Source organism: Anolis carolinensis, chromosome 3, assembly GCF_035594765.1.
Source record: "Anolis carolinensis isolate JA03-04 chromosome 3, rAnoCar3.1.pri, whole genome shotgun sequence".
In the NCBI taxonomy this organism is placed as follows: domain Eukaryota; kingdom Metazoa; phylum Chordata; class Lepidosauria; order Squamata; family Dactyloidae; genus Anolis; species Anolis carolinensis.
Genome location: NC_085843.1, coordinates 112815260 through 112833546, shown reverse-complemented (window position 1 = coordinate 112833546; position 18287 = coordinate 112815260). Strand labels below are relative to the sequence as shown.

The window sequence follows — 18287 nt, the reverse complement described above, 5'->3', positions numbered from 1 at the left end:
CATACACTTCTTATTGTTAATTTCAAATGCAGAAATGTATTTTTCTTCTTAGGAGTTGGTAGGTCAATGGAATCTAAATTGTCATCTCTGGGAATAAAAACATGTGGAGATCTACAGTGTGTCACAATGTCAAAACTACAAAAAGAATTTGGTCCGAAAACAGGACAAATGCTTTATAGATTCTGCCGTGGGCTAGACGACAGGCCTGTTCAACGAGAAAAAAAGAGAAAAACAGTTTCAGCAGAGATAAATTATGGTATAAGATTTACTCAGGTAAGAACGTTTTAACTTTTTCTCAGAATCATTGTCTCAAAAGAACTTGAGCCAAAAGAAGGCTCTTCATTTAGCAGAAATATCTGCTTGCAATATTTACCTTCCACTCATGCTTGAACATGTCCATTATTATAAATGAAGTATTTACATTTGTGGATTTTACTTGAATACAAATAATGTAAAATTGTGGCTTGCTGAATTCTGTTCATGGAACTCTTTGGATTCCTTGGAGATTTTCAGATTTATTTTTTTTAATAAGTACTTCACGGAAATTTGCTTTGCTCGCAACCCCTTTCCCCAACAGAATTACCTGAAGCTCTGTTGCATATCCATCCCTTGCTTCATGACAAGCAGGTAGCATTGGAGAAGCATCTGGCTGCATTCCTATAGCCAGATGCAATATGATGACAGTTTCTCTGAGATCTGGAAAGGTCCTCTAGGGGTCTCAGCATTGTAATCCTGGCATACCTGGCTATGGGGAGGTGAGCCAAATGCTTCCTCAATTTTGACTTCCTACTGCAAACAGCTGTATGGGGTGGCTTCAAGAGCTATGATTCAACACAGCATAGGATTCCATGCAGATTTAGTGTGAAGATTATTTCTGGTTTGTTAAGGGAGGCTTCCAGAATGCTTTGCTATTCTAGAACTAGAAATAGTTTCCACACTAATTATTTAGTTTTCAGTTCTTGGAATGTGAGAAAGAAAGGTAATTAGGTTCATCAGGCAGAAGTAATTTCCAGAAAGAAACAGAACCTTCTTTACCTGTTTGCCAATCCATTTAATATATTTCTAGCCAAAAGAAGCAGAAGATTTCCTTTTGAGTCTTTCAGAAGAGATCCAATGCAGGCTAGAAGCTGCTGGAATGAAAGGCAAGCGGTTAACTCTCAAAGTCATGGTCAGAAAAGCTGGAGCTCCATTGGAACCTGCAAAATTTGGAGGTCACGGAATCTGTGATAATATTGCCAGGTAAATGGTTTGGTAAATAGGAGTTTGATCTTGTTGCTCAGTTGTCGTAACTTTTCTTTAGCACATATTTCTTGTTGCGGCTATTCTTTAACAATGTGTGAGAAACTAGCACATTTTAACAGGAGGTATCACTTATTGTCCTTATTTGCTTATATAGCAGTAGTTCCCAACTTGGGGTCCCCAGATGATTTTGGCCTTCAACTCCCAGAAATTCTAACATCTGGTAAACTGGCTGGAATTTCTGGGAGTTGTAGACCAAAAACATCTGGGGATCCCAGGTTGAGAACTACTGTTAAATAGTAACACAAGGAAAGCATTTTTGGGATACAAAGTATGCCTTGTCAAACTTTAAATCAGTTGTTATTTAAGAAATAGTACTGGATGTCAAACACATAGTTGCTGTAGAGATCTCTTCTTACTGTTGTACAGTCTGTGCATGACATGTGTCTATGAAACATTTAATGTCATACTATTACACGTATTTAAGGAAAGCGTGTGGTTCGCCATATCAATTGCTATATTATATTTCATGGTGGTTTTCTACTTTTAAAAATAGGTTTTGTTTTTAGTCACAGAACTATCATTTTCTGAAGTAAGACAAAATGTTAGAACGAGCCTAACACAGCTTGACCCATCAAGCGAAATGCATCCTTGGGTTAGCAAATAGAAGTATCCACCATGGAACAGGCAATGGCAGTGGTTGCACTGAAAATTAAGCAGGGATTACGGATTTTCCTAAAACAGTAAGCTAGGCCTCCCCAGAATCTTGTCTTACTGCCACATAAAATTCTAACACTTTCTTTTCAAGGAATAATCCTTAATCCTTTCTTTATGTGATTCTGTTCAAAAAATAAAACCACTAATCATTTCCAACACAAGCACGATTCACTTGAAAATAAAAAGAAGATGTGGGATTGAAGAGATGACTTCTAAAATAGCACTTTCCAAAGCACTGCCAGTTTTCTTCTCATTGGTTAGCAACTTCCTTCCTTCTATTTTTTCTGCTTCACCATAAATTGAATTTAATCTAGTTCAAAAGCTGAATCTAATGTATGCAGAATACAATGTTATAGGGTTTCTGTTACTGTTTTGAATATTTCATTTTTCGTTTTGATTTCTGTGATTTGGATCCATGATTGTCCTTTAGATAGAAGCCTTCAATCTGCAGAAGGCTTCTCATCCATGAAACTAGGAGCCCCCAATGGCGCAGTGGGTTAAACCTTTGTGTTGGCAGGACTGATAGCATGAAGGTTGGGTTGTTGACCTGAAGGTTGTTGGTTCAAATCCAATCTAGAAAGAGTGCAAATCAGCTCCAGCTCCATGCGGGGACATGAGAGAAGCCTCCCACAAGAATGCTAAAAACATTAAAACATCTGGGTGTCCCCAGGGCAACATCCTTGCAGATGGTCAATTCTCTCAAACTAGAAGCAACTTGCAGTTTCTCAAGTCGCTCCTGACATGAAAAAAAAAATCCATAGAAAAGGAAGTCCGTGTATTCAACTCCAGCAGTATTTTTCCATTGTTATAGATTCTCTGCTGACAACATGGAGAAGGCAGTCTTCTGTTCACCTGCATCCTCTATTTCTCTCAGATGTGTATTCAATACTATTGGAATATGGATAAAGTTACTGGGGGTTGAAAAGCAGGGGGAACATCAGCAAAAGATTAGTTCTCCTTCATTGACAGGAATGTTGTGAGCAGAATTAAATTTAGCTAGTATTCTTTCTAGTATAGATAAATGTTTTCTTTAATCCTGTATTGTTAACTTCCACTTAATATTGTTTGAAAGGCTACTATAATTACCACTGTTATCAGAATACACACGAAATCTTCTTATCACATCAGCAGTATGCATTAATGGTTTAGAGTGATGTGTGAACATTTATCACATGGAAACCGCTAGATGATCTACAGATTACTACTAGGACTATTATGTAGGACTATTAGAACAACTTTGCAGCCTTTGTTCTCTTCGTCAACCCCCTGCAACTGTTTCTTCTTAAGAAAACAAGCATTGAGGCTGGGAAATAATTACTTCTAAATTTTCTCCTGTCCACTATTTTTTTCTTCAACTACTTCACCAGGCTGCTTCTCAACAGTTAGACAAATCTTTTTTTCTTTGCACACTCCAATAGAACTTTCCGTATTTATTAAAGGGGTTCATGTGCAGAATAGATTTCAAGTGGTAGAGTAAGTATATGAGGAAAGCTTTGCATGTTGAAAATTATCATCCTCCTTAACTGATTTGCTTTAGAAAAATAAGTTATCTAAATATACACACACATACTGAATTCTCCCATGTAAATATTTAATTCAGATCCTGTTCATGTGATGCTGAAACCATGGTGTCAGCAAACCAGATTAGAAAACACGGAAGTCTTGCTGTATCCCAAGTATGGCCCATCTAGCCCAGCAGCATTTTGACTTTCCTGACTAGCCAGGATTCCTGTAGAAATTCTGCCATGGTTTCACAAGCGGGAAGCCATGACAAGCCCTTTCCTTTTGTTTTTCCTCGGAGGGCATACTGCCTCTGATCATGGAGGTTGGTTTTTAATCTGTCTATCATAAATGTAATGGCTAGTAACCAGTGTGATTTTTAAAATGTGTGTTCTTTGCAGAACCGTGACTCTCAGCCATGCAACAGATAGTGCCAAAGTGATTGGGAAAGAAATACTGAATATGTTTCATACAATGAAGTTGAATATCTCTGATATGAGAGGGGTAAGTTTTTAATTTCAAATTGCTTTGATGTTTTTATTTATAAATGTATTAAAATCCAAATCTTTATTTATTGAAATCCAAATCTTTTATTTTATCTTATTTATATTCTTCTTTTCTCCCAGGGCAGATCACTTTATAAGTTAAATTCAGATACAGTTCAAAGAATGAATAATAATTAAAAATTAAGTAGTTAAATAAATATTGATTTGAAACTGTTGAAAAGGCAGTTACATGGTAAACCTATAGTACATGGCAGTTCAAAGATCTCCAATGACTAGTTAACAGTCAAAGGTCTGTTATGAAGCTAATACTTCATCTATATATATAAAATGATAAAGTTGTTTGCGCAGTGACTATAACAACAAAACTAAACATCCCAGAAATACGAAATTTGGCAACACAATGCAAAAGGCTTGCCTCCAGGTTACAACAACACAACCACACCACAAAACCACAATCCAGACCCACAAAACTCACAACAACACATCATGCGATAACAACACAACTAAACTCCCCAGAAATACAAAACTTGGCAACACAATGCAAAAGCCTTGCCTCCCAGTTGTAACAACACAACCACACCACAAAACCACACAGGACCCACAAAACTCACAACAACGCATCGTGACTATAACAACACAACTAAACGCCCCAGAAATACGAAACTTGGCAACACAACGCAAAAGCCTTCCCTCCAGGTTGTAACAACAGAACCACACCACAAAACCACAATCCGGACCCACAAAACTCACAACAATGCATCATGACTATAACAACACAACTAAATGTCCCAGAAATACGAAACTTGGCACACAACTAAACACCCCAGAAATATAAAACTTGACAACACAATGCAAAAACCTTGCCTCCCGGTTGTAACAACACAACCACACCACAAAACCACAATCCGGACCCACAAAACTCACAACAATGCATCGTGACTATAACAACACAACTAAACATCCCAGAAATACGAAACTTGGCACACAACTAAACGCCCCAGAAATATAAAACTAGACAACACAACGCAAAAACCTTGCCTCCCGGTTGTAACAACACAACCACACCACAAAACCACAATCCGGACCCACAGAACTCACAACAATGCATCGTGACTATAACAACACAACTAAATGTCCCAGAAATACGAAATTTGGCACACAACTAAATGCCCCAGACATACAAAACTTGGCAACACAACACAAAAGCCTTTTCTCCCGGTTGTAACAACACAACCACACCACAAAACCACAATCCGGACCCACAAAACTCACAACAACGCATTGTGACTATAACAAATACAAAATTTGACAACACAACTCATCCACCTCCCCAATCCCTACATTCACACTTGGCCTCCAAAAAAACAATTACAATAATAACAATGACAACAACAACAGCAATAAGAATCAACACCATCACAGGCAAGAAACAGCCAGGCACTGAGGCTGAGAGGCCAGTCAGTGCTACACTGGGCCTCCAAAAAATACAGTAGCATCTAACTTATCCAACCTTCATGACCACTACAACAACAATAATAATAAACACCTACACAGGCAAAAAAAAAAAGACTATTGTACCACAATAAAAATATAAACCGCACTCAGCAGAATCAGACATTACAACTAACAACAAACCAAAGACAACAGGGATCTCAAGCCATTATCAATCAACACAAAAATTGAAGAAGGTAACAGACTTCAAATACTACTACTAATGTGAGTATAAAGAAGGTGGAGGTCACAGCATAAATACAACCTAATGTAGACTGACCAACACCACCAGACTAAGCCACAGCAACGCGTGGCCGGGCACAGCTAGTTATCTAATAAAATTGCAGAATCTAATAAAAGGTAATTAATTCCATAATCTGATAAAGTATTAGCATTTAAATTACCATTAGGATTTAAGAGTAAAATCAGAGTTATAAAATTACAAAACAATGTCATCAAGTGGAAGTAAGGCAAGTACTTTCATTTGCATAAAATGTGTAATGTTGTTTGGTGGAACAAAACAATGATAACCATACAGAACAACACAGAGAGCAGACATGTGGGTTAAATTTCCTTAAATACCAAAGGCCTGCTTGAAAATGGTGTCAGGATCAGGACAGTGGGAGCAGACCACCTTCATCTACCTTGACAATGAATCTCCAGCCTAATAATTGGTACCAAAAAATCCCTCTCTTGCATCCATTTCAAGTATAAAATATGCCTTTGAGGGTAGGGGGACTGAGAAAAAACCTGCCCTGTTCTGAAGTATGATATTAAAGACTCCTGATAGAAAATGGCCTTCCTTTGGATTAAGCCAGTATCTCCTTTTTTAAGACTCCCTTTTGTGATTAGTTATTATCCCTTTTGGTCATCAAAAACATAGATACCCAGATATATTCTTAACTTCTTACAGAAAAAATTAAAGATTATCCTATACCACTAGCAGTGTTTAAAAGATAAATTTGAATTAGGTTTTAGATAATGGATTGTTAGATTCATAATGTCTAGAACATTGCTTAGAAATTAGATGCCCTTGTTGTTTTTTAGGTTGGGATTCAAGTACATCAGTTAGTTCCCATTAATAAAGCAACTGTAGCGGTTTCATCTCACTCGTCATTGCAGTGTGGATTCTTACCTCAGGGGTCTAATTCTATTATTGATCTTCTGCAAGTTCCAAAAGCCATAAAGAATTTGGAAGAAGACTGCAAGGAAGGTCAGTAATATTCTTTGTAGTTATTGAAGTCTGTAATTTTTCTTCAAACGCTCTTCAGAAATTTCATTGTCACCAGCTACTCTATATTAAATTAAAAACATTAAATGATGTGGTACAAAATAATAAAACACTCATTTGGTTATATTAATAGAATAACTATGGTGTTCTGGACTGATTAAGGTTTTGTCTTGTATTTTGCATTGATAGTATTTGTAGCTGCTGTGGATGTTGAAATATCTTCCACATCAAAATCATATCCAGTGCTGCCATCTCTAACATCGAATGTCAATCATGTTACAAGCAAATCTGAACCTGCAGTTAATCTGAATGGTTTGCATCCACCCATAAATATCAAATCAAGACTTAATTTAAGTATTGAGGTGCCATCACCTTCCCAGGTAAAATTTTCTATCTTCTATGAAGCATGTAAAGAAAATTCTGTGTTGTTCTTTCTGTTTCTTCATGTAAAATATCTACAGATAAGACGTGTGGCCTTATTTCTCTGCTCCCCTGCCATGCTCTGCATCCCTACACCATAAATCTTTGAATAGGATAAAGTGATAAGCAATGGATTAAAAAGAGATTGATTGAATTATTAGTATGAGCAAGGATTTATAAATAGAACTGGAAGAAATGTTTCCCCTTTTGCGAGGAAGAATTTAGTGGCTAAATTTCTCTTCATATTCATGGGAGTGAATCCAGGTTTAAAGTTTACTCAACACTTGTCTATATTGAACTATACCCCAAGTTTAGACCAAAAGTCAAAATGGGATAGCCTGATGGATTCTAGGGACTTCCAGTCCTTAACATGGAGTAGACCAAATTAACCTGTGAAGCAAAGTCAGGGAATGTTCTGGAATTTTCAGTGGGTGTATGTGGGCAGCATGACTAGCTTTAATCCAAACCAGTCCACTGTCCATACGGCCCAGTATCGTCATTCCTTTTTCCTGTGCTTGATGGAATCGGACTCATATTGCCACCCCATTGCTGCAGGTAGTGACTATAGAACTCCTAATGTCCTTAAAGGCCTCAGGCAATGGCAGGAGCTCTCCCAGAGCTCTATGGCCTTCTGGTAGCAGCAATGGAAACAGCAAAGGTAAAGTGACAGTCCAGAATTAGTTTCAGCTCCTGCACAGTCTGGACTCTGCCCCACTGCTGCTGTTGGATGGACGCAGAGAGTATTGCGAATCCAGACTGACCCCAATTTTAGCAGAGTGCAGATGAGCCCTATGAGAACCAGTGAAATCTGTGGTTCTTAGAGTAGTTACAATTGTGGCTAAGCTTTCTCTGTCTGGAAAGTGCCATCGCTAGCACACCCGTCTGAACAGTTGCAAAGAGTGTCAGCAACAGGCTAGCTTTGACATCAGCACTGAGGTTCAGGTATTTATGTTTATAGCCCAAGCAACATGTAAAGGAGATAAAGCAGCTTCTTTTATTAAATTTATGTTTTGAATATTGTTTAGCAGTGTTAGTGTTAGATCTAATATTAGTGTGTGGAGTGGTGTACACTACAGATGTGCTTAGAATTTGTCAGGTTTTTCATTTCTTCTTCTGGAACTTACTAACATACCCTTAAAATCTATCTTGTTAGCTGGATCAGTCTGTGTTGGAAGCACTCCCACACGATATTCGAGAGCAAATAGAGCAAGTGTATTCCCTTCAACAAGCAGGGACAAGCAACAGTAGCAAGAAGGAACCAGTAAATGGATACAGCACTAGCTTTCCATCGCACCCAGTGGGAGCCCTCCTCTTACAAATACCAGATCTCAAAGAATCAGGAAACGATGCAGAAATTAATGTAATAGCTCTACCAGCATTTTCTCAGGTAAAATAGGGGCTGAGATCCTCCATTACGAAGAAGGCCGTTCACACATCTAGGCCTTGATCATGCCATGCTGCCTTGTTACAGACTTCCAGAGTTGCATAACCAAATGTACAACCATGTAGTCAATATGTGGTGACGTGCAGCAATGTACAGTGGCACTCCATGTGTTACTGTGTAAACCAGCTGAACTTGACTGTTAGGTGCATTTGCCCTAAAATGTCCAACTACGTGGGTTAGGCACCAACAGGATGACAGTCATTGTTTGCTTAATTATATGTTAGTAGACTTTTGCATATAAGAAGTGGTTACTTGATTTTCATAAGAAATTTATTATGTATTTTTCATTACTTTGAATTCATTGGTTTACCAAACTACATATAGTATAAGGCCTGCTATGCTTTAAATGGATATTGAGTTAAAAGCAAAGCAAAGTCAGAAAAGTAAACCTCAATCCCACGTGCCAGTAAGGTAATAAAAAATGGATGCTTCTTTGTCTAGGTGGACCCTGAGGTTTTTGCTGCACTACCTTCAGAATTGCAAGAGGAGCTGAGGCAGGCATATGATCAAAAGCAGAAACATACAGTTACCATCTGCCAGCAAACAAATTCCACTGGTAAGGTTTGCAGCTACAGTTCTATCAAATGGTGATCACTTAACAATCTTTTTGGGACCTTAATGCTGTTCATTTAGTAGTTTTAATATAATTCACTGGGTCAGAGTCATCTCTTTAGTTTTGAAATCCTACACAATTCTCACTGTTGCTCCTTTTCTTTCCAGTATCAAAAAACCCTTTGCTGAACTTGAAACCAGTTATTAAAAATAAGAAAAAAGGAAGGGAAAAGAACCAAGTCAGTCCAATGAAAAAACACCACAGTCCTTTGAAAAACAGGCTTGTTGGGAGCCCTGCCAAAAATATGATTAGTTCTACTGGAAGCCCACAGAAACTAATGGATGACTTTTTAAAACAGGAAGGAGCTGTCACAGAAAGTTCCCAGGTAACATTGCACGCATGTTGTTGTTTATTTGTTCAGTCGCTTCCAACTCTTCGTGACCTCATGGACCCAGTCGCCATCCTGAGCTCCTTCATGATCAAGCCAGTCACTTCAAGGATACCATCCATCCATCTTGCCCTTGGTCGGCCCCTCTTTCTTTTTCCTTCCATTTTCCCCAGCATCATTCTCTTCTTCAAGCTTTCCTGTCTTCTCATTATGTGGCCAAAGTACTTCATCTTTGCCTCTAATATCCTTCCCTCCAGTGAGCAGTCAGGCATTATTTCCTGGAGTATGGACTAGTTTGATCTTTTTGTGGTCCAAGGAATTTTCAGAATTTTCCTGCAACACCATATTGCATATATATGAAGACTTAAAACATTTTTAAATCAGATGTCATTTTTGGGAGGTCTGTCGTGGTATTTTAAGTGCTATCTGCATATTTTGTTTCTGAATAGATAGAACCAGCGCAAATCACTGCAAATACTGCCAGCACATCAATTTCACAGCCATTATTATCTGCTGCTGCTAAGCCTCAGGCACCCAATCTAGCTGGAGCTGTTGAGTTCAGTGATGTAAAGGCATTACTCAAGGAATGGATTACAACTATATCCGGTAAGCACCCGGTTTCATTTATTTTACTCAGCACTTAATAAAGGGGCACGACTGTATCTGCCCTGTTATGTTTAGGGGCAAACACCTATCTGAAGGGGGCAAAATTTTGTCTAAAGGTACGCCATAAAACCTGTCTTGAGACATTTGCATCTTCTGGTACTTTCTTTAAAATGCATGCTATTCCAAGATTACAAAAAGAGATAGCTAACCACTTATATGTCATCTTTTAGGGATATCTTGAATCTTTGCTAGACCCTACAGTCATACATCATTACCTCATGATTAGCAATAATGGAAGTCTGGCATGACCTCAGAATGGTGCAGTTATTGATCTGTGAGAGAAGAGTGCCCTTTTCAGCAGAATGGTGTGAAAGTCCTTCAATCTGGGCCTGGATCCCTCCTTGAGCTTCACAGATAGGACACATTACCTGTCAGTCAACCTTACTCCTAAGGCAGGGAGCTGGTCCCACATTCTCAGTTCCATCCTGCCTCTGCTTAATTCAGGACAGGGTTTCAGTGTTCCATCTAGTTTTTATTTGTTTCACTTGTTTTGTTGCTGTCTGTGCCTAAACAGTCTGCCTAAACAGTGTCACCCTTAATGGACTGTCTCAATCGCCCTGGCTGCTGGTAGAGCACAATCTTTTGTCCTTAACTGCTTGCAACCCAATTTGGTTGAGGCAGTGGGCACAGCTCCAACCTCCTGTGGTGAGTTGATAAGAGAGGAAACACATTTGAGGCACGCTGAAGATTTGAACTATGAGACTCTCTCAGAGGGTCTAGAGTGGTGGTTCTCAACATGTGGGTCCCCAGATATTTTGGCCTTCAACTCCCAGAAATCCTAACAGCTGGTAAACTGGCTGGGATTTCTGGGAGTTGTAGGCCAAAACACCTGGGGACCCACAGGTTGAGAACCACTTGTCTAGAGGCAGGTTTCTGTGAGGCTAAAGAGAGTGTGGTGTATGTTATCTAATGTGTCTTTGGTTGCGTGGGTTGCAGAGGACTTTCCCATATCTCTCCCCAATAGTAATGGACAGAAACTATCATCCGAAGTACAAATTGCAAAAAGAAACAGCCTTAGTTAGCAGCTCTGTTTTACATGAGCCACCTAGTGGCTAAAGGTAAAGGTTTCCCCTGATGTTAAGTCCGGTCATATCCGACTCTGGGAGTTGGTGCTCATCTCCATTTCTAAGCTGAAAAGCCGGCGTTGTCCGTAGACTCCTCCGAGGTCATGTGGCCGGCATGACTGCATGGAGCGCTGTTACCTTCCCGCAGGAGCGGTACCTATTGATCTACTCACATTGGCATGTTTTCGAACTGCTAGGTTGGCAGAAGCTGGAGCTAACAGCGGGTGCTCACTCCACTCCTGGGATTTGAACCTGGGACCTTTCAGTCTGCAAGTTCAGCAGTTCAGTGCTTTAACACACTTCACCACCGGGGCTCCCTAGTGGCTAGGAGTAAATAAAACATACTAAACAGTGTCATGTGTCAGAGTCCTCTTTCTCCTCTCATGAGAGGAGGGAAGTCTCTGTACAGAAAGTATTGTCTGTGTTTTCTCCCCCTTAGAAAGTGAAAAGAAACCGAACATGTTTCTTTTATTACTATTGTTGGTAAAAGGAAGATATCTCCGGTGAAGGGGAGTCTGTATGCATATATTTCTCCTCAGTTTGAGTTAGAGCAGTTTCTGATCCATCTGAGGAAACTGGGAAAGACTCTGGAGTTTGTTGTTAACAGTAAGACGGCTTTTACAACTGGTGAAAGGATGCCAAAAATCAGAGCAAAAGCTAAATTAGATCATACTTTTGTTCCTGGAGGTTATGGAAGAAGAATGAATCAGTGATAGAGTGGCAAGGGCAATGCCAGATGTCGCTAGATGTTTTTATTCAGTCACCTGGTCTGAAGGGGATTAAAGCTCCCACTTGTGTAGATACCAACTTGAAGGCTTGACTCCCCACATTCCTGGAGAATGGAACATTGGAACTTACGATGAATGTTCCTTTTCAGTAGCTGTGGTGAGGGAATCCCTCCCACCATAATTAGTTTATCTGTATAGTGATGTGGTTTTTTTTTGGTCTGGAGCTTTGTCATTCCATTATTGGGACTTTAGGGTGGTAAGACTCATTGATAAAGTGCCCTGCCTGTGAAGCTTAAAGTTAAATCCTGCTTGAAGACTTCCCTTCCCATAACTGCTGAAAAGGTATCTTCATGGTTAGTCCCCATGTTCCAATCATGACTTCAAATGTACTGCTAGTGCCAACTGCTGATGGTCTAAAGGTACATTTTACTGAAGCTGGAGCAGAAGGATAAAGGAGTACAGGACTGCACTTGACTAGGAATATGTATCTAAAAACAGCTATTTTCAAAGAGCAAACAATTGCAGATCTTAAGTTGTCCTGCTCCTTCAAGATTAAGCATTTAAAAAATGCATATTGATTGTATTGACAGATCCTATGGAGGAAGATATTCTACAAGTTGTGAAATACTGTACTGATCTGATTGAAGAAAAAGATTTAGAAAAGTTGGATCTGGTCATAAAATATATGAAAAGGTAACTATCTTTTGGTCTCACATTTCTCTGGTTGTTCTGCAGGCAATCCATACAGATTGGAATATGTCCATGACTACTGAGACATTGGCATGTGATCTAAAGCTCTGGCTCTTCCAAGTTTCTTTCCCTGCCTGACCCAGAAGGAACCTTTCTCTCCTTATTCTTAACTTTGCTTAGTCATCCCCCCCTTCCCCCGATTTTCTAAGGATTTTTTCCACTAATTTTTTAGTTATAAAAGGTATAGAAAAGTAGTTCCGTTTGAGGCATTAACAAACATTTTTGGCATAAAATTGTTATGCTACTGAAAAGGCAATTGTGAAAGCTTGATTGGAAAAAAAATGATAATTGCACTTCACACTTGTATATAAAGTATTCCTTTTTCTTTCTCTTTCCTTTGTGATCCAAAGTGCTTCTTCTTAAACTGTGGGTCCTGACCCCAAATGGAGTCCCCTTATCTCAATGTTGGGGTCCCAAAAATGTAGCAATAATGAAAGGTTTCTGAACATCACCAAGACATTTACACAAATCCGTTGGCAACAACTTGTAGTATTTACAATGGACTCTGCAGAAATGCTTTCTGTTAAGGAAAATCAGCTTCTTTAGCCAGCCTTGCAAATGTTGATCTATCATCAGTAGTTGTTTGATTTTTATAACTACAGTATTTTATATACTCTGGGATCACGCTTAAATTTCTCAAGAGGAAAAAGGTCATGAGTCCTGCTCTAAAGCATGGGAAAGCAACTTGAGGCCCTCATCTGCCCTAGGCAACCATGAAGAATAATGAATGCTATGGTTTGCCAGATATTCTAGTCAAATATTCTTATGAAGTACAGTGTTCCCTCACTTATCGCAGGGTTTGGTTCCAGGACCACCCGCAATAACAAAATCTGCGAAGTAAGGATGCTATATTTATTTTAATATTTATACATTATTTTAGAAGTTATACACTATTTTAAGTCTTTATAAATTAATCATGTGTTGATAAATCGCCGCCTCCTCCCATTGCTGCTTAGGCTCCTTTTTACTCCCTTTGGCTTCTCCTTCTTCCCTTCCTTAGGCTGTAAATTGTAATTTTTTATGATTTATAATAGTTTTTTAGAGTTTATTGGAAAACTGTGAAACGGCGAATCTGCAAAAAGTGAACCGCGTAGTAGTGAGGGAACACTGTTTATGAATATTTCTAATAGTAATTGTTTGTTTCCTCTGGTTCTAAAAACAGGTGCTTTTCTTTCATGCAGATTAATGCAGCAGTCTGTGGAATCGGTTTGGAACATGGCATTTGACTTCATTCTTGATAATGTCCAAGTGGTCTTGCAACAAACTTATGGAAGCACATTAAAAATTATGTGAAGTGAGCTTGTAGAAAAGGATGTGGTGAGGGCCTGGTGCTCCCCAGTAGCTGTGCCATAAGTGCTTGTGAGGTATTTGCAAAGTGCATGATAGTAAAACCAAGTTTTTATAAGTTGGAATTTTTTTAAGGAAGAAAGTGTTTTGTACATTTCCTTTCAAGAAAGTGCCAAAATTTGTCAGTATTGCATGTAAATAACTGTGTTCAAATTCTTTTATTGTAGCATAGAATCTATTTACAAAATGTTTGTTTATAAAAGTTTTATGGATTTTTACAGTGAAGTGTTTACAGTTGTTTAATAAAGAACTGTATGTAATTTGTACAGATTCTGTTGTTTCATTACTCCATTTCGTATATAGGTGCATCTTTTGATAATATTTGCTTGGGAACGCAATGATTGTGATAATACCATAGTTTCAATATTTTTGTTCTCAATTTTTATTAAACATTTGTATCCCATTTCTCTCATCAATTTCATCGTACATGAACACTATATAGTGACAACTGTTCTTTAATGTGGTGGGCTAATTACTGAAACAATTATAAAAATACAATTTATTCTTAAGCTTCTTCTTGTTAGGGATGCCAACAGGATGACATTGATATGCAAGTTGGACCTGTCTAGGGTTCTAAATGTTGATCTGTTCTTGGCATGGAGTAAAGCACAGGAAACTCCAGGGCACTCATGTTTTATCACTACGACATCTAGGCTGTTGGCCCAACCAGGGGAGAAGCCAAGCCCTGGAGACCATGGATCGCAAGGCACATTTTCCCACTATTTCATGCAAGCACCAAGGTGTTAGTGAAAGTGCAGTGTGCAATGGAGTACACTGACAGGATTGCAGCCACTGCTGACTGTAACAAGGAATAGGACAGGAAATGCGGCTAGTGACATAACACCCATTCTGGAGTTGCAGGGATTGCATTCATTACTTGAAATTCATATATGCAGGTCATTGTTTCCAAAAGGCACCAAATCCATATGACAAAATTTTATAAGAATGAAAAAGGATGTTAAGGATGTGCCTTTTTTTGGTATAAAATGCAATTTTCCAAGCTCTATACCAAAGTGATTTGATGCATTTTCATAATTTTGATCTGTACATATTTTAGTCCTAGCCAACAATGTGATGGCACCTATAACTCATTTTTCATTTTTTCCAGATTTGGTATGTTGTAGAAACAAACTCCACATATGTTGACAGGTCTGACCTTTAATTAAAGATATTGTGATGAGGCCAGTTCCTCTTAGCCTCAGCATGTCCTGGTTCCGAGTGGACAGTGTACAAATTCCATCTATGGTAGGCTACTTTTGCTTTCAAAGTAATATTGTGTCACACAACTAAACATTACTATGCAGAAACCCTCTTATCCTTCCAGGTGACCATTTCACATGATGCATATACCCATCACCCATACCATATAATATATGTGATGCATTAGATTTACTTTAAATTCCTGATATTTTCCCCCTGTAAAAACAGTTAGCGCTCAGATTACAGTAAATGAACAGTGATTACAAAATTGCAAGGTTTTCTTTATGACCCTGCATAACCTTTGAGAACACTCCAGACATTTTCTTGCTCATGAGAGATTGCTCATGTGTCAACTACGGTACAGGATGCACTTCAATCAACTACAGAAATTGTTGCTTATAGGATGCTGATTGTTGCTTATAAATACACAGTAGCATAATGACTACCGGCCAGTAGTGCCGAGCAACACTAGTAGTGGAACCTTTGCATGAGATCGTCCTCAATTCTTGTAATTAACCAGATTTGCAATGTCACTGCTGGCTGTGTGGTTTTGCTCAGGTCACACTACCTAAGGCTGACTTAATAATACACTAATTCCTTGGTCAGAAGATGGAATTAGTGATGCAGAGCTATTCAACCTGGCTGTACATCAATACTACATTTCTATGCATGAGATCCAGAATGTCCCAACCACAGAGGGGAGCTCAAGCTCCTGCTGCTATGCCCCAATGGTAAGCATTGGGGCACAAGCATTTATTCAAATGCTTTCATCTCACTTTTCCACAGCAATGTATGCTCAAGAGAACTACGTGAACTGTTCAGGATCAAACACTTCCAACTATTATTTCATGGCTCAAATGTACATACGCTGTGCTGCCTTTCAGGGGAATTAAATTGACCACTTATTGTCCATTGTCTTTATTTGCAGCTTAGCATTGATTACAGTTTATGAAATCTGACAAACTGTACAAGCAGTAAAAGGCAGCCAACTATGCTTTACATCATTGTTTCACATGAAGCAAATACAGATACCCAATGACCTAATTTTTCTATCTGAAATTTCTATAGGCACAAAGCAGAAGATTGCGGAAAAAAATCATGTGGGGGAAAGAGGTTTGCATAAATAAACATTTCTTACATCAAAAGAAGTCCAAGAATCACAAAGTCTGCAGGAGTTTGGTTAATCAAAATACCGCAGTATTGTTCCTACTTGTATAAAAGTGAAAGTTGAGTTCTGTAATAAAATTTTGTTTTGTTTTTATTTTGGGGGTGTGAGTTGAGAAGGGCAAACTTTAAAACAGTAGCCAGTATAAAGGGAAGGGCAGTGGGAAAGGTGCACAGGCACAATGGAACCACAGAGACATGTAAATTGACCACTGTCAAACCAGTGTAAGTTACTTGGTTTCTCATGGAAAACATTATCCACCTTTCCCCCCAAAATATTCATTAAATCCAGCAGCATGTTCATTACAAGCTGTTGGCGATTTTTGTGATAGGAATTGTGGGTTTACGCTAGCCATTGCCCATTGCCTAACAGAACTTAGATGATCTCAAATACTTTCTTTAGCTCCACAATAAGCTGCCAGTCAGTCTTCTGCATTTCATCTCTGAACCAGTCTTTCAGGGCATCAATGGACTGACGGCTAATCTGTAGAAAGAACACAACACAACATTGGCACAGAACACAAAAAAGAAAGTGTTTCCAATTCTCAAGCAGCAAGCCATTTCCTTACAACTTACCACAAAGATGTAATCTTCAGATTTTTAAACAGACACCTAGTTTTTCAAGCATTAAGGCCCTGCCATCCCTTTGAATTAGGTCAGTGCAGATAAAATGATTTTTTTTCAAAGTTTGGTATACATTCACTGCAGAACACCTCAGCTCATAACCCTAAGACTCCAAACCAGCTGTAATGCCACATGGAGTGACTTACAACCATATAATTGAAATGTGACTGCAACACTTGTTACTATGGCTAGATTTCAACTTGAGAAAAGGAAACACTGGTACATCAGCCCAAGCTGGTAAAAACGGCCATCAGACCAACTACTGCTCAAAAATATTTCAGTTACACTGAAGGTGAAAGTGTGAATCTTAAGACCCATTCTGAAAAACTATCTCAGATTTATGTAACCAAAACAAAACAAAAAACAACCCTTACCTTGCTGACTAGTATATCTGTTGCTTCAAAATGTCGCCCATACATTTTAGGAGCCTCACCAGGAATAGGCTCTATTTTCACACACACTTCTTGGCCTTTCTTTGCTACATCCACTTGTTTGTGATTTATTTCAATACTTGTAACTATTCCAATATCTATGAACTGTAGCAAAAAAGAAAAATATGACATTAATAGAGTATGCATTTGTAAGGAATCCAACATAAATGTGTAAGGAATCCAACATAAAAAATAAAGTAGTATTAATAATGTGACTATATTCTAACAGTTATCTTTTCAACAGAAGACTTTGAGGCTAATTAACTTTGCAGTTCTCTAAACACTGCCTATTATGCATTATGTATAAAAATATGTGATGAAAGATCTTGGTCTGGATTGCCACATGATATCTTGCAGCTCTGGGGGCACAGGAGTTCTACTCCACAGTTGCATAAAGTGGCCCACAAAACCATGCTGGACAGCCTGCACCATACATATATTAAACCAGCCTTTTAGGATGGATGTTTGGAGAGCGTATACCCAAATGCACAACACCTGGGTAAGTAGGTTCTTTCATCCAGTGATATGCACATTTTAAAATAAATATGGAAGACCCTTTATATAGACTAATTTCATGTTCCCTGAATCATCTAATGACATGGGAAAGTATAATCCTTCTCTATCATGACTTTCCTTTCTAGGTCTGTATCTATGCCTTCTGACAATACTACATTACCTTAACAAGACTTATAAATGTGCAAGCTAATATGTCATTTACAAAAAATATCTTCTAAAACTTAACCCACACATAATTAATTGACAGTTTTTAGATCATTAATATTATCAGCACAGTCTTCAAAATTTCTAGCAACAAAAGTAATAGC

At 38.5% G+C, this 18287-nt stretch overlaps 2 protein-coding genes across 5 annotated transcripts in view; one reads left to right on the top strand and one right to left on the bottom strand.

Annotated features, from left to right (window-relative positions):
• Window positions 1–14310, top strand: part of rev1 (REV1 DNA directed polymerase) — a 54569-nt gene extending 40259 nt beyond the window's left edge. For 3 of the 4 annotated variants that reach the window (XM_016997235.2, XM_016997236.2, XM_016997239.2), the window contains 11 exons: window positions 53–273; window positions 1067–1239; window positions 3858–3960; window positions 6501–6666; window positions 6874–7064; window positions 8258–8491; window positions 8990–9104; window positions 9269–9486; window positions 9939–10095; window positions 12538–12640; window positions 13879–14310. In XM_016997235.2, coding sequence (XP_016852724.2) covers window positions 53–273; window positions 1067–1239; window positions 3858–3960; window positions 6501–6666; window positions 6874–7064; window positions 8258–8491; window positions 8990–9104; window positions 9269–9486; window positions 9939–10095; window positions 12538–12640; window positions 13879–13990 — 1793 coding nt within the window. In that variant the 3' untranslated portion in view covers window positions 13991–14310. Of the gene's footprint in view, window positions 1–52; window positions 274–1066; window positions 1240–3857; window positions 3961–6500; window positions 6667–6873; window positions 7065–8257; window positions 8492–8989; window positions 9105–9268; window positions 9487–9938; window positions 10096–12537; window positions 12641–13878 lie in introns of those variants that run through there. The other variant, XR_010004314.1, reaches the window with a different exon arrangement.
• Window positions 14311–16146: 1836 nt separating this feature from the next.
• The window catches only part of eif5b (eukaryotic translation initiation factor 5B), a 37760-nt gene continuing 35619 nt past the window's right edge, over window positions 16147–18287 (bottom strand). The window contains exons 23-24 of the mRNA XM_008120267.3: window positions 17407–17568; window positions 16147–16892 (exon numbers count right to left, since the gene is read on the bottom strand). Coding sequence (XP_008118474.2) covers window positions 16785–16892; window positions 17407–17568 — 270 coding nt within the window. The 3' untranslated portion in view covers window positions 16147–16784. The remainder of the gene's footprint in view (window positions 16893–17406; window positions 17569–18287) is intronic.